Source organism: Ascaphus truei, chromosome 1, assembly GCF_040206685.1.
Source record: "Ascaphus truei isolate aAscTru1 chromosome 1, aAscTru1.hap1, whole genome shotgun sequence".
Taxonomy (NCBI): domain Eukaryota; kingdom Metazoa; phylum Chordata; class Amphibia; order Anura; family Ascaphidae; genus Ascaphus; species Ascaphus truei.
Genome location: NC_134483.1, coordinates 384,761,450 through 384,787,390, shown reverse-complemented (window position 1 = coordinate 384,787,390; position 25,941 = coordinate 384,761,450). Strand labels below are relative to the sequence as shown.

The 25,941-nt window shown below is 48.0% G+C and overlaps 1 protein-coding gene across 1 annotated transcript in view; it reads left to right on the top strand.

Moving 5' to 3' along the window:
- The window catches only part of SAP30 (Sin3A associated protein 30), a 38,925-nt gene extending 18,564 nt beyond the window's left edge, over positions 1-20,361 (top strand). Inside the window, exon 4 of the mRNA XM_075611366.1 lies at positions 19,084-20,361. Coding sequence (XP_075467481.1) covers positions 19,084-19,206 — 123 coding nt within the window. The 3' untranslated portion in view covers positions 19,207-20,361. The remainder of the gene's footprint in view (positions 1-19,083) is intronic.
- Positions 20,362-25,941: the final 5,580 nt, after the last annotated feature.

Sequence of the window (25,941 nt, the reverse complement as noted above, 5' to 3'; positions counted from 1 at the left end):
CCATAAAAGCAGCATTGCGGGGACCTATCACTGCCATAAAAGCAGCATTGCGGGGTCTTATCACTGCCATAAAAGCAGCATTGCGGGGTCCTATCACTGCCATAAAAGCAGCATTGCGGGGTCTTATCACTGCCATAAAAGCAGCATTGCGGGGTCCTATCACTGCCATAAAAGCAGCATTGCGGGGTCCTATCACTGCCATAAAAGCAGCATTGCAGGGTCCTATCACTACCATAAAAGCAGCATTGCGGGGTCTTATCACTGCCATAAAAGCAGCATTGCGTGGACCTATCACTGCCATAAAAGCAGCATTGCAGGGTCCTATCACTGCCATAAAGCAGCATTGCGGGGTCCTATCACTGCCATAAAAGCAGCATTGCAGGGACCTATCACTACCATAAAAGCAGCATTGCGGGGACCTATCACTGCCATAAAAGCAGCATTGCGGGGACCTATCACTGCCATAAAAGCAGCATTGCGGGGACCTATCACTGCCATAAAAGCAGCATTGCAGGGTCCTATCACTGCCATAAAAGCAGCATTGCGGGGACCTATCACTGCCATAAAAGCAGCATTGCGGGGACCTATCACTGCCATAAAAGCAGCATTGCGGGGACCTATCACTGCCATAAAAGCAGCATTGCGGGGTCTTATCACTGCCATAAAAGCAGCATTGCGGGGTCCTATCACTACCATAAAAGCAGCATTGCGGGGACCTATCACTACCATAAAAGCAGCATTGCGGGGACCTATCACTGCCATAAAAGCAGCATTGCGGGGACCTATCACTACCATAAAAGCAGGATTGCGGGGTCCTATCACTGCCATAAAAGCAGCATTGCGGGGTCCTATCACTGCCATAAAAGCAGCATTGCGGGGTCCTATCACTGCCATAAAAGCAGCATTGCAGGGACCTATCACTGCCATAAAAGCAGCATTGCGGGGACCTATCACTACCATAAAAGCAGGATTGCGGGGTCCTATCACTGCCATAAAAGCAGCATTGCGGGGTCCTATCACTGCCATAAAAGCAGCATTGCGGGGTCCTATCACTGCCATAAAAGCAGCATTGCGGGGACCTATCACTGCCATAAAAGCAGCATTGCAGGGACCTATCACTGCCATAAAAGCAGCATTGCAGGGACCTATCACTGCCATAAAAGCAGCATTGCGGGGACCTATCACTACCATAAAAGCAGGATTGCGGGGTCCTATCACTGCCATAAAAGCAGCATTGCGGGGTCCTATCACTGCCATAAAAGCAGCATTGCGGGGTCCTATCACTGCCATAAAAGCAGCATTGCGGGGTCCTATCACTGCCATAAAAGCAGCATTGCGGGGTCCTATCACTGCCATAAAAGCAGCATTGCGGGGTCCTATCACTGCCATAAAAGCAGCATTGCGGGGTCCTATCACTGCCATAAAAGCAGCATTGCGGGGTCCTATCACTGCCATAAAAGCAGCATTGCGGGGTCCTATCACTGCCATAAAAGCAGCATTGCGGGGTCCTATCACTGCCATAAAAGCAGCATTGCGGGGACCTATCACTGCCATAAAAGCAGCATTGCGGGGACCTATCACTGCCATAAAAGCAGCATTGCGGGGACCTATCACTGCCATAAAAGCAGCATTGCGGGGACCTATCACTGCCATAAAAGCAGCATTGCGGGGTCCTATCACTGCCATAAAAGCAGCATTGCGGGGACCTATCACTGCCATAAAAGCAGCATTGCGGGTCCTATCACTGCCATAAAAGCAGCATTGCGGGGTCCTATCACTGCCATAAAAGCAGCATTGCGGGGTCCTATCACTACCATAAAAGCAGCATTGCGGGGTCCTATCACTGCCATAAAAGCAGCATTGCGGGGACCTATCACTGCCATAAAAGCAGCATTGCGGGGTCCTATCACTGCCATAAAAGCAGCATTGCGGGGTCCTATCACTGCCATAAAAGCAGCATTGCGGGGTCCTATCACTGCCATAAAAGCAGCATTGCGGGGACCTATCACTGCCATAAAAGCAGCATTGCGGTGACCTATCACTGCCATAAAAGCAGCATTGCGGGGTCCTATCACTGCCATAAAAGCAGCATTGCGGGGACCTATCACTGCCATAAAAGCAGCATTGCGGGGTCCTATCACTACCATAAAAGCAGCATTGCGGGGTCCTATCACTGCCATAAAAGCAGCATTGCGGGGACCTATCACTGCCATAAAAGCAGCATTGCGGGGTCCTATCACTGCCATAAAAGCAGCATTGCGGGGTCCTATCACTGCCATAAAAGCAGCATTGCGGGGTCCTATCACTGCCATAAAAGCAGCATTGCGGGGACCTATCACTGCCATAAAAGCAGCATTGCGGTGACCTATCACTGCCATAAAAGCAGCATTGCGGGGTCCTATCACTGCCATAAAAGCAGCATTGCGGGTCCTATCACTGCCATAAAAGCAGCATTGCGGGGACCTATCACTGCCATAAAAGCAGCATTGCGGGGTCCTATCACTGCCATAAAAGCAGCATTGCGGGGTCTTATCACTGCCATAAAAGCAGCATTGCGGGGTCCTATCACTGCCATAAAAGCAGCATTGCGGGGTCCTATCACTGCCATAAAAGCAGCATTGCAGGGTCCTATCACTACCATAAAAGCAGCATTGCGGGGTCTTATCACTGCCATAAAAGCAGCATTGCGGGGACCTATCACTGCCATAAAAGCAGCATTGCAGGGTCCTATCACTGCCATAAAGCAGCATTGCGGGGTCCTATCACTGCCATAAAAGCAGCATTGCAGGGACCTATCACTACCATAAAAGCAGCATTGCGGGGACCTATCACTGCCATAAAAGCAGCATTGCGGGGACCTATCACTGCCATAAAAGCAGCATTGCGGGGACCTATCACTGCCATAAAAGCAGCATTGCAGGGTCCTATCACTGCCATAAAAGCAGCATTGCGGGGACCTATCACTGCCATAAAAGCAGCATTGCGGGGACCTATCACTGCCATAAAAGCAGCATTGCGGGGTCTTATCACTGCCATAAAAGCAGCATTGCGGGGTCCTATCACTACCATAAAAGCAGCATTGCGGGGTCCTATCACTGCCATAAAAGCAGCATTGCGGGGACCTATCACTGCCATAAAAGCAGCATTGCGGGGACCTATCACTGCCATAAAAGCAGCATTGCGGGGACCTATCACTGCCATAAAAGCAGCATTGCGGGGTCCTATCACTGCCATAAAAGCAGCATTGCGGGGACCTATCACTACCATAAAAGCAGGATTGCGGGGTCCTATCACTGCCATAAAAGCAGCATTGCGGGGTCCTATCACAGCCATAAAAGCAGCATTGCGGGGTCCTATCACTGCCATAAAAGCAGCATTGCGGGGTCCTATCACTGCCATAAAAGCAGCATTGCGGGTCCTATCACTGCCATAAAAGCAGCATTGCGGGGACCTATCACTGCCATAAAAGCAGCATTGCGGGGACCTATCACTGCCATAAAAGCAGCATTGCGGGGACCTATCACTACCATAAAAGCAGGATTGCGGGGACCTATCACTGCCATAAAAGCAGCATTGCGGGGTCCTATCACTGCCATAAAAGCAGCACTGCGGGGTCCTATCACTGCCATAAAAGCAGCATTGCGGGGTCCTATCACTGCCATAAAAGCAGCATTGCGGGGACCTATCACTGCCATAAAAGCAGCATTGCGGTGACCTATCACTGCCATACAAGCAGCATTGCGGGGACCTATCACTACCATAAAAGCAGCATTGCGGGGTCTTATCACTGCCATAAAAGCAGCATTGCGGGGTCCTATCACTGCCATAAAAGCAGCATTGCGGGGTCCTATCACTACCATAAAAGCAGCATTGCGGGGACCTATCACTACCATAAAAGCAGCATTGCGGGGACCTATCACTGCCATAAAAGCAGCATTGCGGGGTCCTATCACTGCCATAAAAGCAGCATTGCGGGGACCTATCACTGCCATAAAAGCAGCATTGCGGGGACCTATCACTACCATAAAAGCAGCATTGCGGGGTCCTATCACTACCATAAAAGCAGCATTGCGGGGACCTATCACTGCCATAAAAGCAGCATTGCGGGGTCCTATCACTGCCATAAAAGCAGCATTGCGGGGACCTATCACTGCCATAAAAGCAGCATTGCGGGGTCTTATCACTGCCATAAAAGCAGCATTGCGGGGTCCTATCACTGCCATAAAAGCAGCATTGCGGGGACCTATCACTGCCATAAAAGCAGCATTGCGGGGTCTTATCACTGCCATAAAAGCAGCATTGCAGGGTCCTATCACTGCCATAAAAGCAGCATTGCGGGGACCTATCACTGCCATAAAAGCAGCATTGCGGGGTCTTATCACTGCCATAAAAGCAGCATTGCGGGGTCCTATCACTGCCATAAAAGCAGCATTGCGGGGTCCTATCACTGCCATAAAAGCAGCATTGCGGGGACCTATCACTGCCATAAAAGCAGCATTGCAGGGTCCTATCACTGCCATAAAAGCAGCATTGCGGGGTCCTATCACTGCCATAAAAGCAGCATTGCGGGGTCCTATCACTGCCATAAAAGCAGCATTGCGGGGTCTTATCACTGCCATAAAAGCAGCATTGCGGGGTCCTATCACTGCCATAAAAGCAGCATTGCGGGGTCCTATCACTGCCATAAAAGCAGCATTGCGGGGTCCTATCACTGCCATAAAAGCAGCATTGCAGGGTCCTATCACTGCCATAAAAGCAGCATTGCGGGGACCTATCACTGCCATAAAAGCAGCATTGCGGGGTCCTATCACTGCCATAAAAGCAGCATTGCAGGGTCTTATCACTGCCATAAAAGCAGCATTGCGGGGTCCTATCACTACCATAAAAGCAGCATTGCGGGGTCCTATCACTACCATAAAAGCAGCATTGCGGGGACCTATCACTGCCATAAAAGCAGCATTGCGGGGTCCTATCACTGCCATAAAAGCAGCATTGCGGGGTCCTATCACTGCCATAAAAGCAGCATTGCAGGGTCCTATCACTGCCATAAAAGCAGCATTGCGGGGACCTATCACTGCCATAAAAGCAGCATTGCGGGGTCCTATCACTGCCATAAAAGCAGCATTGCGGGGACCTATCACTGCCATAAAAGCAGCATTGCAGGGTCCTATCACTGCCATAAAAGCAGCATTGCGGGGACCTATCACTGCCATAAAAGCAGCATTGCGGGGTCCTATCACTGCCATAAAAGCAGCATTGCGGGGTCTTATCACTGCCATAAAAGCAGCATTGCGGGGACCTATCACTACCATAAAAGCAGCATTGCGGGGTCTTATCACTGCCATAAAAGCAGCATTGCGGGGTCTTATCACTGCCATAAAAGCAGCATTGCGGGGTCTTATCACTGCCATAAAAGCAGCATTGCGGGGACCTATCACTACCATAAAAGCAGCATTGCGGGGACCTATCACTACCATAAAAGCAGCATTGCGGGGTCCTATCACTGCCATAAAAGCAGCATTGCAGGGTCCTATCACTGCCATAAAAGCAGCATTGCGGGGACCTATCACTGCCATAAAAGCAGCATTGCGGGGACCTATCACTGCCATAAAAGCAGCATTGCGGGGACCTATCACTGCCATAAAAGCAGCATTGCGGGGACCTATCACTACCATAAAAGCAGCATTGCGGGGTCCTATCACTGCCATAAAGCAGCATTGCGGGGTCCTATCACTACCATAAAAGCAGCATTGCGGGGTCCTATCACTGCCATAAAAGCAGCATTGCGGGGACCTATCACTACCATAAAAGCAGCATTGCGGGGACCTATCACTGCCATAAAAGCAGCATTGCGGGGTCCTATCACTGCCATAAAAGCAGCATTGCGGGGTCCTATCACTGCCATAAAAGCAGCATTGCAGGGTCCTATCACTACCATAAAAGCAGCATTGCGGGGACCTATCACTACCATAAAAGCAGCATTGCGGGGTCCTATCACTGCCATAAAAGCAGCATTGCGGGGTCTTATCACTGCCATAAAAGCAGCATTGCGGGGACCTATCACTACCATAAAAGCAGCATTGCGGGGACCTATCACTGCCATAAAAGCAGCATTGCGGGGTCCTATCACTGCCATAAAAGCAGCATTGCGGGGTCCTATCACTGCCATAAAAGCAGCATTGCAGGGTCCTATCACTGCCATAAAAGCAGCATTGCGGGGACCTATCACTGCCATAAAAGCAGCATTGCGGGGTCTTATCACTGCCATAAAAGCAGCATTGCGGGGTCCTATCACTGCCATAAAAGCAGCATTGCGGGGTCCTATCACTACCATAAAAGCAGCATTGCGGGGACCTATCACTGCCATAAAAGCAGCATTGCGGGGACCTATCACTGCCATAAAAGCAGCATTGCGGGGTCCTATCACTGCCATAAAAGCAGCATTGCAGGGTCCTATCACTGCCATAAAAGCAGCATTGCGGGGACCTATCACTGCCATAAAAGCAGCATTGCGGGGACCTATCACTACCATAAAAGCAGCATTGCGGGGTCCTATCACTGCCATAAAAGCAGCATTGCGGGGACCTATCACTGCCATAAAAGCAGCATTGCGGGGTCTTATCACTGCCATAAAAGCAGCATTGCGGGGTCCTATCACTGCCATAAAAGCAGCATTGCGGGGTCCTATCACTGCCATAAAAGCAGCATTGCAGGGTCCTATCACTACCATAAAAGCAGCATTGCGGGGACCTATCACTACCATAAAAGCAGCATTGCGGGGTCCTATCACTGCCATAAAAGCAGCATTGCGGGGTCTTATCACTGCCATAAAAGCAGCATTGCGGGGTCCTATCACTGCCATAAAAGCAGCATTGCGGGGTCCTATCACTGCCATAAAAGCAGCATTGCGGGGACCTATCACTGCCATAAAAGCAGCATTGCGGGTCCTATCACTGCCATAAAAGCAGCATTGCGGGGTCCTATCACTACCATAAAAGCAGCATTGCGGGGTCCTATCACTGCCATAAAAGCAGCATTGCGGGGTCCTATCACTACCATAAAAGCAGCATTGCGGGGTCCTATCACTGCCTTAAAAGCAGCATTGCGGGGTCCTATCACTGCCATAAAAGCAGCATTGCGGGGTCCTATCACTGCCATAAAAGCAGCATTGTGGGGTCCTATCACTGCTATAAAAGCAGCATTGCGGGGACCTATCACTGCCATAAAAGCAGCATTGCGGGGACCTATCACTGCCATAAAAGCAGCATTGCGGGGTCCTATCACTGCCATAAAATCAGCATTGCGGGGTCCTATCACTGCCATAAAAGCAGCATTGCGGGGACCTATCACTGCCATAAAAGCAGCATTGCGGGGACCTATCACTGCCATAAAAGCAGCATTGCGGGGTCCTATCACTGCCATAAAAGCAGCATTGCGGGGTCCTATCACTGCCATAAAGGCAGCATTGCGGGGACCTATCACTGCCATAAAAGCAGCATTGCGGGGTCCTATCACTGCCATAAAAGCAGCATTGCGGGGTCCTATCACTGCCATAAAAGCAGCATTGCGGGGTCCTATCACTACCATAAAAGCAGCATTGCGGGGTCCTATCACTGCCATAAAAGCAGCATTGCAGGGTCCTATCACTGCCATAAAAGCAGCATTGCGGGGTCCTATCACTGCCATAAAGCAGCATTGCAGGGTCCTATCACTGCCATAAAAGCAGCATTGCGGGGACCTATCACTGCCATAAAGCAGCATTGCAGGGTCCTATCACTGCCATAAAAGCAGCATTGCAGGGACATATCACTGCCATAAAAGCAGCATTGCGGGGACCTATCACTGCCATAAAAGCAGCATTGCGGGGTCCTATCACTGCCATAAAAGCAGCATTGCGGGGTCCTATCACTGCCATAAAAGCAGCATTGCGGGGACCTATCACTGCCATAAAAGCAGCATTGTGGGGACCTATCACTGCCATAAAAGCAGCATTGCGGGGACCTATCACTGCCATAAAAGCAGCATTGCGGGGTCCTATCACTGCCATAAAAGCAGCATTGCAGGGTCCTATCACTGCCATAAAAGCAGCATTGCAGGGACCTATCACTACCATAAAAGCAGCATTGCGGGGACCTATCACTGCCATAAAAGCAGCATTGCGGGGACCTATCACTGCCATAAAAGCAGCATTGCGGGGTCTTATCACTGCCATAAAAGCAGCATTGCGGGGTCCTATGACTGCCATAAAAGCAGCATTGCGGGGACCTATCACTGCCATAAAAGCAGCATTGCGGGGACCTATCACTGCCATAAAAGCAGCATTGCGGGGTCCTATAACTGCCATAAAAGCAGCATTGCGGGGTCCTATCACTGCCATAAAGCAGCATTGCGGGGTCCTATCACTACCATAAAAGCAGCATTGCGGGGACCTATCACTGCCATAAAAGCAGGATTGTGGGGACCTATCACTGCCATAAAAGCAGGATTGCGGGGACCTATCACTGCCATAAAAGCAGCATTGCAGGGTCCTATCACTGCCATAAAAGCAGCATTGCGGGGACCTATCACTGCCATAAAAGCAGCATTGCGGGGTCCTATCACTGCCATAAAAGCAGCATTGCAGGGTCCTATCACTGCCATAAAAGCAGCATTGCGGGGTCCTATCACTGCCATAAAAGCAGCATTGCAGGGACCTATCACTGCCATAAAAGCAGCATTGCGGGGTCCTATCACTGCCATAAAAGCAGCATTGCAGGGACCTATCACTGCCATAAAAGCAGCATTGCGGGGTCCTATCACTACCATAAAAGCAGCATTGCGGGGACCTATCACTGCCATAAAGCAGCATTGCGGGGACCTATCACTGCCATAAAAGCAGCATTGCGGGGACCTATCACTGCCATAAAAGCAGCATTGCGGGGACCTATCACTGCCATAAAAGCAGCATTGCAGGGACCTATCACTGCCATAAAAGCAGCATTGCGGGTCCTATCACTGCCATAAAAGCAGCATTGCAGGGACCTATCACTGCCATAAAAGCAGCATTGCGGGGTCCTATCACTGCCATAAAAGCAGCATTGCGGGGTCCTATCACTGCCATAAAAGCAGCATTGCGGGGACCTATCACTGCCATAAAAGCAGCATTGCGGGGACCTATCACTGCCATAAAAGCAGCATTGCGGGGACCTATCACTGCCATAAAAGCAGCATTGCGGGGACCTATCACTGCCATAAAAGCAGCATTGCGGGGACCTATCACTGCCATAAAAGCAGCATTGCGGGGACCTATCACTGCCATAAAAGCAGCATTGCGGGGACCTATCACTGCCATAAAAGCAGCATTGTGGGGTCCTATCACTGCTATAAAAGCAGCATTGCGGGGTCCTATCACTGCCATAAAAGCAGCATTGCGGGGACCTATCACTGCCATAAAAGCAGCATTGCGGGGACCTATCACTGCCATAAAAGCAGCATTGCGGGGTCCTATCACTACCATAAAAGCAGCATTGCGGTGTCCTATCACTGCCATAAAAGCAGCATTGCGGGGACCTATCACTGCCATAAAAGCAGCATTGCGGGGTCCTATCACTGCCATAAAAGCAGCATTGCGGGGTCCTATCACTGCCATAAAAGCAGCATTGCGGGGACCTATCACTGCCATAAAAGCAGCATTGCGGGGACCTATCACTGCCATAAAAGCAGCATTGCGGGGTCCTATCACTGCCATAAAAGCAGCATTGCGGGGTCCTATCACTGCCATAAAAGCAGCATTGCGGGGACCTATCACTGCCATAAAAGCAGCATTGCGGGGTCCTATCACTGCCATAAAAGCAGCATTGCGGGGACCTATCACTGCCATAAAAGCAGCATTGCAGGGACCTATCACTGCCATAAAAGCAGCATTGCGGGGTCCTATCACTGCCATAAAAGCAGCATTGCGGGGTCTTATCACTGCCATAAAGGCAGCATTGCGGGGACCTATCACTGCCATAAAAGCAGCATTGCGGGGTCCTATCACTACCATAAAAGCAGCATTGCGGGGTCCTATCACTACCATAAAAGCAGCATTGCGGGGTCTTATCACTGCCATAAAAGCAGCATTGCGGGGTCTTATCACTGCCATAAAAGCAGCATTGCAGGTCACTGCCATAAAAGCAGCATTGCGGGGACCTATCACTACCATAAAAGCAGCATTGCGGGGTCTTATCACTGCCATAAAAGCAGCATTGCGGGGTCCTATCACTGCCATAAAAGCAGCATTGCGGGGTCCTATCACTACCATAAAAGCAGCATTGCGGGGACCTATCACTACCATAAAAGCAGCATTGCGGGGTCCTATCACTGCCATACAAGCAGCATTGCGGGGTCCTATCACTGCCATAAAAGCAGCATTGCGGGGTCCTATCACTGCCATAAAAGCAGCATTGCGGGGACCTATCACTGCCATAAAAGCAGCATTGCGGGGTCCTATCACTGCCATAAAAGCAGCATTGCGGGGTCCTATCACTGCTATAAAAGCAGCATTGCGGGGTCCTATCACTGCCATAAAGGCAGCATTGCGGGGTCCTATCACTACCATAAAAGCAGCATTGCGGGGACCTATCACTGCCATAAAAGCAGCATTGCGGGGTCCTATCACTGCCATAAAAGCAGCATTGCGGGGTCCTATCACTGCCATAAAAGCAGCATTGCGGGTCCTATCACTGCCATAAAAGCAGCATTGCGGGGTCCTATCACTGCCATAAAAGCAGCATTGCGGGGTCCTATCACTGCCATAAAAGCAGCATTGCGGGGTCTTATCACTGCCATAAAAGCAGCATTGCGGGGACCTATCACTGCCATAAAAGCAGCATTGCGGGGACCTATCACTGCCATAAAAGCAGCATTGCGGGGACCTATCACTGCCATAAAAGCAGCATTGCGGGGTCCTATCACTACCATAAAAGCAGCATTGCGGGGTCCTATCACTGCCATAAAAGCAGCATTGCGGGTCCTATCACTGCCATAAAAGCAGCATTGCGGGGTCCTATCACTGCCATAAAAGCAGCATTGCGGGGTCCTATCACTACCATAAAAGCAGCATTGCGGGGTCCTATCACTGCCATAAAAGCAGCATTGCGGGTCCTATCACTGCCATAAAAGCAGCATTGCGGGGTCCTATCACTGCCATAAAAGCAGCATTGCGGGGTCCTATCACTGCTATAAAAGCAGCATTGCGGGGTCCTATCACTACCATAAAAGCAGCATTGCGGGGTCCTATCACTGCCATAAAAGCAGCATTGCGGGGTCCTATCACTGCCATAAAAGCAGCATTGCGGGGTCCTATCACTGCCATAAAAGCAGCATTGCGGGGTCCTATCACTGCCATAAAAGCAGCATTGCGGGGTCCTATCACTGCTATAAAAGCAGCATTGCGGGGTCCTATCACTGCTATAAAAGCAGCATTGCGGGGACCTATCACTGCCATAAAGGCAGCATTGCGGGGACCTATCACTGCCATAAAAGCAGCATTGCGGGGACCTATCACTGCCATAAAAGCAGCATTGCAGGGTCCTATCACTGCCATAAAAGCAGCATTGCGGGGTCCTATCACTGCTATAAAAGCAGGATTGCGGGGACCTATCACTACCATAAAAGCAGCATTGCGGGGTCCTATCACTGCCATAAAAGCAGCATTGCGGGGACCTATCACTACCATAAAAGCAGCATTGCGGGGTCCTATCACTACCATAAAAGCAGCATTGCGGGGACCTATCACTGCCATAAAAGCAGCATTGCGGGGTCCTATAATTGCCATAAAAGCAGCATTGCGGGGTCCTATCACTGCCATAAAGCAGCATTGCGGGGTCCTATCACTACCATAAAAGCAGCATTGCGGGGACCTATCACTGCCATAAAAGCAGGATTGTGGGGACCTATCACTGCCATAAAAGCAGCATTGCGGGGACCTATCACTGCCATAAAAGCAGCATTGCGGGGACCTATCACTGCCATAAAAGCAGCATTGCGGGGACCTATCACTGCCATAAAAGCAGCATTGCGGGGACCTATCACTGCCATAAAAGCAGCATTGCAGGGTCCTATCACTGCCATAAAAGCAGCATTGCGGTGACCTATCACTGCCATAAAAGCAGCATTGCGGGGACCTATCACTGCCATAAAAGCAGGATTGTGGGGACCTATCACTGCCATAAAAGCAGGATTGCGGGGACCTATCACTGCCATAAAAGCAGCATTGCGGGGTCCTATCACTGCCATAAAAGCAGCATTGCGGGGACCTATCACTACCATAAAAGCAGCATTGCGGGGTCCTATCACTGCCATAAAAGCAGCATTGTGGGGACCTATCACTGCCATAAAAGCAGCATTGCGGGGACCTATCACTACCATAAAAGCAGCATTGCGGGGTCCTATCACTACCATAAAAGCAGCATTGCGGGGTCTTATCACTACCATAAAAGCAGCATTGTGGGGACCTATCACTGCCATAAAAGCAGCATTGCAGGGTCCTATCACTGCCATAAAAGCAGCATTGTGGGGACCTATCACTGCCATAAAAGCAGGATTGCGGGGACCTATCACTACCATAAAAGCAGCATTGCAGGGTCCTATCACTGCCATAAAAGCAGCATTGCGGGGACCTATCACTACCATAAAAGCAGGATTGCGGGGACCTATCACTACCATAAAAGCAGCATTGCGGGGACCTATCACTGCCATAAAAGCAGCATTGCAGGGTCCTATCACTGCCATAAAGCAGCATTGCGGGGTCCTATCACTGCCATAAAAGCAGCATTGCAGGGTCCTATCACTGCCATAAAAGCAGCATTGCAGGGACCTATCACTACCATAAAAGCAGCATTGCGGGGTCCTATCACTGCCATAAAAGCAGCATTGCGGGGTCCTATCACTGCCATAAAAGCAGCATTGCAGGGTCCTATCACTGCCATAAAAGCAGCATTGCGGGGACCTATCACTGCCATAAAAGCAGCATTGCAGGGTCCTATCACTGCCATAAAAGCAGCATTGCGGGGACCTATCACTACCATAAAAGCAGCATTGCGGGGACCTATCACTGCCATAAAAGCAGCATTGCAGGGTCCTATCACTGCCATAAAGCAGCATTGCGGGGTCCTATCACTGCCATAAAAGCAGCATTGCAGGGTCCTATCACTGCCATAAAAGCAGCATTGCAGGGACCTATCACTACCATAAAAGCAGCATTGCGGGGTCCTATCACTGCCATAAAAGCAGCATTGCGGGGACCTATCACTGCCATAAAAGCAGCATTGCAGGGTCCTATCACTGCCATAAAAGCAGCATTGCGGGGTCCTATCACTGCCATAAAAGCAGCATTGCGGGGTCCTATCACTGCCATAAAAGCAGCATTGCAGGGTCCTATCACTGCCATAAAAGCAGCATTGCGGGGACCTATCACTGCCATAAAAGCAGCATTGCAGGGTCCTATCACTGCCATAAAAGCAGCATTGCGGGGACCTATCACTGCCATAAAAGCAGGATTGCGGGGACCTATCACTACCATAAAAGCAGCATTGCGGGGTCCTATCACTACCATAAAAGCAGCATTGCGGGGACCTATCACTGCCATAAAAGCAGCATTGCGGGGACCTATCACTGCCATAAAAGCAGCATTGCGGGGTCCTATCACTGCCATAAAAGCAGCATTGCAGGGTCCTATCACTGCCATAAAAGCAGCATTGCGGGGACCTATCACTGCCATAAAAGCAGCATTGCGGGGTCCTATCACTGCTATAAAAGCAGGATTGCGGGGACCTATCACTGCCATAAAAGCAGCATTGCAGGGTCCTATCACTGCCATAAAAGCAGCATTGCGGGGACCTATCACTGCCATAAAAGCAGCATTGCAGGGACCTATCACTGCCATAAAAGCAGCATTGCGGGGACCTATCACTGCCATAAAAGCAGCATTGCGGGGACCTATCACTGCCATAAAAGCAGCATTGCGGGGACCTATCACTGCCATAAAAGCAGCATTGCGGGGTCCTATCACTACCATAAAAGCAGCATTGCAGGGTCCTATCACTGCCATAAAAGCAGCATTGCGGGGTCCTATCACTACCATAAAAGCAGCATTGCGGGGTCCTATCACTGCCATAAAAGCAGCATTGCGGGGACCTATCACTACCATAAAAGCAGCATTGCGGGGACCTATCACTGCCATAAAAGCAGGATTGCGGGGACCTATCACTACCATAAAAGCAGCATTGCGGGGTCCTATCACTGCCATAAAAGCAGCATTGCGGGGACCTATCACTGCCATAAAGCAGCATTGCGGGGTCCTATCACTGCCATAAAAGCAGCATTGCGGGGACCTATCACTGCCATAAAGCAGCATTGCGGGGACCTATCACTGCCATAAAAGCAGCATTGTGGGGACCTATCACTGCCATAAAAGCAGCATTGCGGGGACCTATCACTGCCATAAAAGCAGCATTGCGGGGACCTATCACTACCATAAAAGCAGCATTGCGGGGACCTATCACTGCCATAAAAGCAGCATTGCAGGGACCTATCACTGCCATAAAAGCAGCATTGCGGGGTCCTATCACTACCATAAAAGCAGCATTGCGGGGACCTATCACTGCCATAAAAGCAGCATTGCGGGGTCCTATCACTACCATAAAAGCAGCATTGCAGGGTCCTATCACTGCCATAAAAGCAGCATTGCGGGGTCCTATCACTACCATAAAAGCAGCATTGCGGGGTCCTATCACTGCCATAAAAGCAGCATTGCGGGGACCTATCACTGCCATAAAAGCAGCATTGCGGGGACCTATCACTGCCATAAAGCAGCATTGCGGGGTCCTATCACTGCCATAAAAGCAGCATTGCGGGGACCTATCACTACCATAAAAGCAGGATTGCGGGGACCTATCACTACCATAAAAGCAGCATTGCGGGGTCCTATCAATGCCATAAAAGCAGCATTGCGGGGACCTATCACTGCCATAAAGCAGCATTGCAGGGTCCTATCACTGCCATAAAGGCAGCATTGCGGGGACCTATCACTGCCATAAAAGCAGCATTGCGGGGACCTATCACTGCCATAAAAGCAGCATTGCGGGGTCCTATCACTGCCATAAAAGCAGCATTGCGGGGTCCTATCACTGCCATAAAAGCAGCATTGCGGGGTCCTATCACTGCCATAAAAGCAGCATTGCGGGGACCTATCACTGCCATAAAAGCAGCATTGCGGGGACCTATCACTGCCATAAAAGCAGCATTGCGGGGACCTATCACTACCATAAAAGCAGCATTGCGGGGTCCTATCACTACCATAAAAGCAGCATTGCGGGGTCCTATCACTGCCATAAAAGCAGCATTGCGGGGACCTATCACTGCCATAAAAGCAGCATTGCGGGGACCTATCACTGCCATAAAAGCAGCATTGCGGGGACCTATCACTACCATAAAAGCAGCATTGCAGGGACCTATCACTGCCATACAAGCAGCATTGCGGGGTCCTAACACTGCCATAAAAGCAGCATTGCGAGGACCTATCACTGCCATAAAAGCAGCATTGCGGGGTCCTATCACTGCCATAAAAGCAGCATTGCAGGGACCTATCACTACCATAAAAGCAGCATTGCAGGGTCCTATCACTGCCATAAAAGCAGCATTGCAGGGACCTATCACTGCCATAAAAGCAGCATTGCGGGGACCTATCACTGCCATAAAGCAGCATTGCAGGGTCCTATCACTGCCATAAAAGCAGCATTGCGGGGTCCTATCACTGCCATAAAAGCAGCATTGCGAGGACCTATCACTGCCATAAAAGCAGCATTGCGGGGTCCTATCACTGCCATAAAAGCAGCATTGCAGGGACCTATCACTACCATAAAAGCAGCATTGCAGGGTCCTATCACTGCCATAAAAGCAGCATTGCAGGGTCCTATCACTGCCATAAAAGCAGCATTGCGGGGTCCTATCACTGCCATAAAAGCAGCATTGCGGGGTCCTATCACTGCCATAAAAGCAGCATTGCGAGGACCTATCACTGCCATAAAAGCAGCATTGCGGGGTCCTATCACTGCCATAAAAGCAGCATTGCAGGGACCTATCACTGCCATAAAAGCAGCATTGCGGGTCCTATCACTGCCATAAAAGCAGCATTGCAGGGACCTATCACTGCCATAAAAGCAGCATTGCGGGTCATATCACTGCCATAAAAGCAGCATTGCGGGGTCCTATCACTACCATAAAAGCAGCATTGCAGGGTCCTATCACTACCATAAAAGCAGCATTGCGGGGTCCTATCACTACCATAAAAGCAGCATTGCGGGGACCTATCACTGCCATAAAAGCAGCATTGCGGGGTCCTATCACTACCATAAAAGCAGCATTGCGGGGTCCTATCACTGCCATAAAAGCAGCATTGCAGGGACCTATCACTGCCATAAAAGCAGCATTGCGGGGTCCTATCACTGCCATAAAAGCAGCATTGCAGGGACCTATCACTACCATAAAAGCAGCATTGCAGGGTCCTATCACTACCATAAAAGCAGCATTGCGGGGTCCTATCACTGCCATAAAAGCAGCATTGCGGGGTCCTATCACTGCCATAAAAGCAGCATTGCGGGGACCTATCACTGCCATAAAAGCAGCATTGCAGGGTCCTATCACTGCCATAAAAGCAGCATTGCGGGGACCTATCACTGCCATAAAAGCAGCATTGCGGGGTCCTATCACTGCCATAAAAGCAGCATTGCAGGGACCTATCACTGCCATAAAAGCAGCATTGCAGGGTCCTATCACTACCATAAAAGCAGCATTGCGGGGACCTATCACTGCCATAAAAGCAGCATTGCAGGGTCCTATCACTGCCATAAAAGCAGCATTGCAGGGTCCTATCACTGCCATAAAAGCAGCATTGCGGGGACCTATCACTACCATAAAAGCAGCATTGCGGGGACCTATCACTGCCATAAAAGCAGCATTGCGGGGTCCTATCACTGCCATAAAAGCAGCATTGCAGGGACCTATCACTGCCATAAAAGCAGCATTGCGGGGTCCTATCACTGCCATAAAAGCAGCATTGCGGGGTCCTATCACTGCCATAAAAGCAGCATTGCGGGGACCTATCACTGACATAAAAGCAGCATTGCGGGGACCTATCACTGCCATAAAAGCAGCATTGCGGGGTCCTATCACTGCCATAAAGCAGCATTGCGGGGACCTATCACTGCCATAAAAGCAGCATTGCGGGGACCTATCACTGCCATAAAAGCAGCATTGCAGGGACCTATCACAGCCATAAAGCAGCATTGCAGGGACCTATCACTGCCATAAAAGCAGCATTGCAGGGACCTATCACTGCCATAAAAGCAGCATTGCAGGGACCTATCACTGCCATAAAAGCAGCATTGCGGGGACCTATCACTACCATAAAAGCAGCATTGCGGGGTCCTATCACTGCCATAAAAGCAGCATTGCGGGGACCTATCACTACCATAAAAGCAGCATTGCGGGGACCTATCACTGCCATAAAAGCAGCATTGCGGGGTCCTATCACTGCCATAAAAGCAGCATTGCGGGGTCCTATCACTACCATAAAAGCAGCATTGCGGGGTCCTATCACTACCATAAAAGCAGCATTGCGGGGACCTATCACTACCATAAAAGCAGCATTGCGGGGTCCTATCACTGCCATAAAAGCAGCATTGCGGGGTCCTATCACTACCATAAAAGCAGCATTGCGGGGTCCTATCACTGCCATAAAGCAGCATTGCAGGGTCCTATCACTGCCATAAAAGCAGCATTGCGGGGACCTATCACTGCCATAAAAGCAGCATTGCGGGGACCTATCACTGCCATAAAAGCAGCATTGCAGGTCACTGCCATAAAAGCAGCATTGCGGGGACCTATCACTGCCATAAAGCAGCATTGCGGGGTTTTTATTATTGTTTATTTGTAAAGCACCACCATATATTCCGCAGCGCAGTACATAGTGACGCCAGTTACATAAACAGAATGACATACAAATAAGGGCAGATGGGTACAAACCAATATAGAAGGTAATGAGGGCCACTGATTGAGCCACTTCTGCTGAAACAGGGATATCCTGAAAACCTGTCCTGTTAGTGGCACTTGAGGAAGGGCCAACCCTGGTTTACAGTGTTAAAAGCAGACCCCTCCACCCCTTTTTTTACATTGGTGCCAGTATATTTCCTTTGTGATTTTTGATGACATAACTTGATGCTGAGGTGTGCTCCACTCATTCCATGTTTGATGCCTCTAATGTGTGCCAGTTGTGTTGAACGCTTCCCCTTGGCGGAAACGCACACCCGCAGAGGCCTTTTGCTTTTATTGATGGAAAAGCTGCCGGCGGAATGCTATGTGCATAATCCAACTCTGATTAATAGGCAACAGCGTTTACTGGAGACTTTACGTCCGTCACACAGTATGGTCCTCAGCAGAAAGAAATATATAGTGGCGATGTTTATATACGTATCCACTATGTAGGAAATATATTTGTAGTGTACATTGCTTTTCTATTTGTGTGTGATCTAAGTGTGGGTTCATATACACATTTCTATATACAGCGATATAAGTCAATTTAGAGATTTCTTTGTGCAATTTATTAGTCAAATGTGTATATAGTATTGGTGAGAATTTAGCACAGATATCATGATATATATATTCTACCACAAAATAGAGCTTGTGTTTCATTATATAGTGGGGTGATGAAAGGGCTTCATAACTGAATGGAGTACTCCAGCCATGTGCTGCTCAGGCTTTCTTTGAGTGTCGTGTTTGCTTGTGTTGGATTACCACGGGTGGTGTTTTGGTTGTGATGTAGATACATGGCTTTACTTTGCTACTAAGGATTGCAGCCCAGACTAGTTTTTATTTATTTTCATAAAATATGCTTTTCTAAAGTAAAGTAACAAAAGAATCCATTTTACTAAGTATGTGCACACCACAGTTTATTTTTATAAAAAGCCTAGTCTTGCCTTTTGAAATATTAGGTTTTTCCTGTAAATGCCATTCACGTGAAACTCGTCTGCCAATAACTTTGCTACGTTTTTTTCCCCCCTGTAGATAATTGGTTGTCATTTTCGGACAATCCCAGTGAATGAAAAGGACACCTTAACATATTTCATCTACTCGGTCAAGAATGACAAGAACAAACCAGATCACAAATCTGACGGTGGTCTTCATTAGAACACCCAAATGATGTGATTTTATGGACATTCAGACCCTTTCGTTATCTCCACAAACTTTGTCAGCATTGAGGTGGCAGGTTCTTTAGCTCTTTAACTTCAATACCGGCTCTCCTTGTGACAGAGAAATGTCTCTTCAGTCAGCTGGGATATTGAGAAGAACGCTTGTAGAATACAATTAAATCTTCGGGTTTTTTTTGTGCTTTCTGTGGAACTTGTATTTGTTGTAACCTCAGATTTAATTTTGTTTTCTGAATCGAAATTAGAGGGATACTGTACTTCTGTTGTGCATGTCTGTTATGTCAATATTAAGTATATGTATGGCCTACAACAGCCCATTCGTAGGTCTTTTGATATTGACCCAGTTGACATATATGAAGCAGTAATTAAATATGAATGTAGTTGCAGTTTAAAGGTAAATATTGAACACAATGTATATTAAGGAATATATTTGTAGAGAAACCTAAAAACAGCAGAGTGGTCATTTTAAGTATTTAGGAACTGATCAGCTTTCTGTAGCAAAGGGTCACTGAAAAGGTGTTGTGGTCTCAAACATTTTGCAGGTATGGGCTGTGTGGTGTCCAAAGTACAAACCAGCAGTGCCACATACTTGCTAACCTTATGCTAAGTTGCTGAGTACATGTGTCTGGTCTAAATATCCTGCATAGTAATATTCACATGCAAGGATTCGCATACTACAATACCGCATGTCAATTGTCAGCCTGGGTGGGGGAAAACATTGGAATGTGTGCAAATCACAACCCCTGCTTTTATGTACTTGTTACTAAGAAAGTTATAGTATCGGGATACAGGCGTAGCACATGTATAACGTTATCACCACATGATAAGGTAATGGCAATAGGTGGTTGCATTTCTGCTTTAATTGGATCCCATGGCGCATTCCAACATAAGTTAAGTATTAATGTTCTGTTAAGAGTATTCTTTCCTTCACTTTTTGCATAGCAAAATGTGATGCTATAAATTGCACAGACCATCATGCTGTATGATCCTCTTTTAGAGGTTGCACTTTTCTGTTCCTTGGATTTTCCTCCTCTTAAATATTGTTGGCATGTAAATGTTCGTAGCTCACATATCTGGACTCACCTGAATGTACAATATTGTGATTTTGTTTTTAATTAAAAAAAATTGAAAGCTGGCCTTGTTTGTGGGTGCAGTCGAAAAAAAGTAGTGGTGCAGTGAAGTCTAATAAATAGATTTAAAGGGTAGAGAGAACATGGGGCATGTTGCTAATGAAATTATTTAATGAGAAGGGGTTTTAGTGATCAACCTTCTGGCTTTAAAGGGAGAGAACACATTGCATGGAGTAAGGCCACTTACATACATATTTTTTGCACGAGGCCCCTAATCAGGCAATTCATCATTTAAATAACTTGAAATGGATAAATAGTATTATTTACAGACTCAGAAAATGTAAGTTAAGTGATATTAATACATGAATATGTTACATGCGTCAGATGATATTTTATTATTGCATTCATTAAACAGTCGCATAGCAAACAGATGTTTCCTTTGAAGCAGTTCCCAGTACCTACGTCATTGGTTCTTTTATGAGCAGGTGCACCTCTGCTCTTCAGTCTACTCATCCTCTCTTTGCTTACACGCATGCACACTCACCCTCCTTTTTACAAGCACATACCTACCAGACTCACCCACTCCCTTCTTACACACCACATTCACCCTCAACACACACATTTATCCCCTCTTCTCACAGAGCGCACTCACCCTCTTACTCATAAACAGCACATCCCCCCCTTTCCTTGCTTACATCACACACCTTACCCCACCTCACAAAAAGCACTAGCTTCCCTCACCTTCCCCACACAGTCATTGCACCCTCCCCCCCCCCCCCCCTGCACAGAACCCTCAGTGATTCCCGCTTTCCTTCCACTGTCCGCTGCTTCAAGGGCGCGTCCTGTGGTGTCCGGTGATGAAGAGGCTCCTCTGTCTCTTCTGTGCCGGTCTAAAAGAGGAGAGGCGGATTGCAGCCCCTACATCACCAGGCAGCGCAGGACATGCCCACTGAGCAGCCAGCAGCGTTTGTTTTTTTTAATTACAGGATTGAAGCCGGGGGTCTCCGGAGCAGGACTGTGTTCACTTCAGCTCCCGAGACCCCCTGCCTTCCGAGATACTTACTTGCGTAGGGGGTGTTGTTATCTTCTGCAGGTTTAAATATCCCACAGGGGACTGGCGCAACGGGGGACATATAAATGCCGCACACAGCCCTGTCAGAACTGCTGCAAATGAGGAGATACCAGCACCCCCTATGGAGGTAAACATCTGACAAAGCAGGGGGTCCTTAGAGCTGAATCTGTACGTGGTTCAGCTCCAGAGACCCCCTCCCCTCCCTGCTTCAAACCTATTTAAAGTCACCATGTTCTGCTGTTTTAACCACTTATTTTGTAACTAGTTTCACAGTGAAGAAACTTGTTTGTACTCTCAATAGCTGAGAGTTTGGTTATTCGTGGCAATGGATTGTTTAATCCGTCTCCTGTGTATCTTCAAGATTTGCTGAGTTAACCACTTGAATTGCACCTCTAGTGATGATGATTTTATAACAAACAAAAAGCGTGCACTATCCAATTCAGAATGAGAATGAAAATCGTACTTGTGGACTGACAAGGGGATGTCTGTGCATAGGGTAATGGAACACCCTGGTAGTCTGCTGTTTCTGTCATTGGGACCGTGGACTTTGGTAGTGGTCCCAAAAAAACTTTCAAGTTCACTTCATGCAGCTCTTATCTGCAGTTTGTGGGCTTCTCCATCACTGATGTATGTATGTATGTATATCTTTATTTATATAGCACCATTAATGTACATAGTGCTTCACAGCAGTAATATACATGACAATCATATAAGTAATATAAATAACACATAAAGGGGAGAAGTGCTTCAGACATAAAAGTGCCATTTAGGAAAAGGAGTCCCTGTCCCAAAGAGCTCACAATGTAATTGGTAAGTAGGAAGAATGCACAGAGAAAGTAGGAATGTGTTCTGGTAAGTGCGTCTGCAAGGGGCTACGGTCGATGTATGAGGTGTATAATATCAGTCACGCAGCTACTCATATGCTTCGTTAAGGAGGTTGGTTTTAAGATGGGTCTTAAGGTGGATAGAGAGGGTGCTAGTCAGATATTGAGGGGAATGGCATTCCAGGGGTGAGGGGCATTGAGTGAGAAAGGTTTAAGGTCGGAAAGGGCTTTAGACACAAATGGGGTAAAGAGAAGACATCCTTGAGCAGAACGCAAGAGTCTGGATGGTGTATAGCGAGAAATTAAGGCTGAGATGTAAGGAGGAGCAGAAGAGTGTAGAGCTTTAAAAGTGAGGAGGATAATTGAGTGTATGATACGGGATTTGACTGGAAGCCAGGAGAGGGATTTCAGCAGGGAGATACTGAGACAAATTTAGGAAAGAGTAAAGTGATTTTGACAGCAGCGTTTAGGATAGATTGTAGGGGAGACAGGTGAGTAAGGCCAGATAGCAGGAGGTTACAGTAGTCGAGATGGGAGAGAATGAGGGCCTGTGTCGGAGTTTTAGCAGTCAAGTAACAGGGAAGGACGTATCTGTAATAACGACAGGTTTTAGTTACCTTTTGAATGTGTGAGAGGACTCGAGTGTGACCAATAGGCAGTGTGCTTGTGCTACTGGGTGCATGATAGTGCTTCCAACAGTAATGTGGAAGGAGGTAGTAGGGCTAGGTTTGGGAGGAAATATGAAGAGTTCCGTTTTTGACATGTTAAGTTTGTCGCTGGAGGGCCATCCTGGATGATATAGCAGAGAGACATTCAGAAACGTTAGTCTGTACAGCAGGTGTAAGGTCAGGGGTTGAAAAGTAAATTTGTGTGTCATCAGCATAGAGGTGATATTTGAACCCAAGATATGTGATTAGGTCACCTAGAGAGAGTGTGTAAAGAGAAGAGATCCTAGTACAGAGCCCTGGGGTAGAGTGTGTAAAGAGAAGAGATCCTAGTACAGAGCCCTGGGGTACCCCCACAGAGAGATTGATAGAGGAGGAGGTGTTGGCAAAAGAGACACTAAAAGTATGATGGGAGAGGTAAGAGGAAATCCTCGATAGAGCTTTGTTAGGGATACCAAGAGTATGGAGAATGTGAAGAAGAGGGTGGTCCACAGTGTCAAATGCTGCAGAGAGGTTGAGTAATATGAGCAGAGTGTATTGGCCAATGTCTTTGGCAGCATGGAGGTCATTCGTTATTTTTGTGAGGGCTGGTTCAGTGGAGTGAGCAGTGCGGAAGCCAGATTGTAGAGGGTGTTTAGAAGAGAATAGGTGGTGAGAAAATGGACCAAGCGAGAGAATACAAATGATAACAAATTAGTGCTGCTTGGAAGTTAATTAGGCTGCTTTTTAAGTAAAGGTGCAGTACATTTAATATGTTGATGCTCCCAGTTAAGTAATTAATGGAGTCCTTCAAATAATAAACCTTTGATGAAGAAATCCCCAGATTTAAACCCTATTTGATCACTTAGTCTGACAGTTTCCATGGCGTCTATCTAAGCATTATTAAATGGGCAGTCCCTCTTCAGTGATTCAAAATGATCCAATTTGCAGTGGCATGTTTGAGGGGTTACATATAGGTGATTGACAACATGCAAAAAAGCACCAGTTATATACTGTATAGTCAGATAAATAAATAGAAATATATAGATAAGAGTTACATGGGTAGATGGTTAGCTAAATAAATACACAGTGGAATAGAGATGGTTATTTAGATAAATAAGTATAAGGAAATGTTTGAATAGATAGTTACATATGGGGTAGTAGGGAGCTGGTGAGATCGAAAGAAACCGCTACAGAGCGACAAAGTGAGCGAGTGAGTGGAGAGCCTGGTAGAGAGCGAGACAGGTAGACTGAATAAAGACGAGTAGAGAAATATAGGTAGAGTAGCTCACTAATGCTTTTCACTGTCACCCAAACACACAGCACACCTGTAAATGTCTAATGGTGACTAGAGGTCTTCGCATCTGCTGAATAGGGTTGCCTGGTTCTGGCTGAGGACGTCACCTGAAGATGGGGTACACTGATGGGTGTACACGGTACCTCACCCTAGCAGGTCTGAGCTGGGGGTGGGGGGGGTGGCGAAGATATGTGAGGGAGTGAAGGGTTAACTTCCTCACTATGTGGCAGCAGACCCGTTAGAGGATTTAAAAATGTGCCACACATAGGCACTTACCTTGGGTACGCCTGCTTCAGCATCAAATAACGTTGTGATGCTGCGTTTCCGCACCACCTTGTGACAACACGTTGCCATGGCAATGTGTCGCCATGTGACGTCGCAGCAGCATTTCACACCGCAATGCAGAAGGAGGAGGAGGACGGCATGAAGGAGGTAAGAACTTTGCAGAGGTCCCATGCTCTCCCCCGGCAACCAGTGGAGAAGAGAGCGGAGCCCCTGTATATGCCGCCGGGATATTTTGCCGCAATATCCGCACTCGACCGCCCACTCCTGTGCCCGACCGCTGTTCCCACAAGCCGGGTCTGATAAGTGCAGGATTAAATGTCCCGCATGGGACTGCTTCACTGCCTAGACCTGTCGCTCCATCTTAAAATGTCCCACACGGGACATTTAAACATGCACTTATCAGACCTTGCTTGTCGGAGTTGTCCGGTGTGGCAGACCTGGCTAGACCAGCGGTGAGCTGCCCTGCGGCAGTGTGTCCTGGCGGCGGAACGCCGGCAGCGTCTTGGCCATGGACAAGCATTCTTTGTATATAGATAAAAAAGGGGACATTATGCTGCCCCAAAATGTTGCCACCCTGGGCCAACCGGTCTTAATGGGGAATCTGCCACTGAGCAGACCATACCCTAGTTGGTAGGCTGCAGGTAATTTAGCTTCTGAGCTAAAGAGTGCTTCAGTGCTTCCAGATCCTGCAAAAGGCAGGGTCACACTTCTAAAGGGGACAGCCTGGGAACTTAATTAATAAACCAGCTGAAGAATTACTCCATTGTTTGTGTTTCAATTTATTCCTAAACATATTCTTTATCAATGCCATAGAGGCTACCTGCAGAAACAGGTCAAGAGGCTGTGGGGACTGCCCAGAAGGGTGTTCTTGGGAGCGGCAGGATTCCGCAGCCACGAATGAGGTGAGCCGTGCGGAAACAAGCTGCCCAGAAGGATGTGCCTGAGACAAGACTTGGACTCTCCTCACTTACCCCAGCCAGGAGAAAGCTGTGATCCAGAAGGTAAAATTACCTGCCAGAGACTTTTGTGTACTATAGTTAGTAAGAGATTTAGGGCTCCAGCCGGTAGTTGGGGACTAATAATGGTGTTAGTTAGCGCTCTCAGAGAGGAGCTAGGCATTTTGTTTGATTGTTTTGTTTTATGCCTTTAAGAATAACCCAGATTATTATGCTTCTTGCCTTTAATGTGAGATGCAAAACAACAAAGAATGAGACAGTCACTATTATGTAAAAATTATAGTGTGTAGACAGCACAAAAAATGGGGATATAGGTACAGCTATGAAGGAAATCCTAATGATATTGGTGCAACTGGAACAAATGGGACCCCAGATCCCTAAGAGATAATAATACAGACATAAAAAGGGGGGTTCCCAGCACACAGAAAATGAGAAATACTACAAGGATTAAGTTAAAAAGCACAATCTTTTACTGAAAATGTATATCAATAGCATCAGACAATGTGTGAAAACATACAGTGCAAAAAAAATAATAATACATAGGCATCAATGTCAAAACTACCTGAA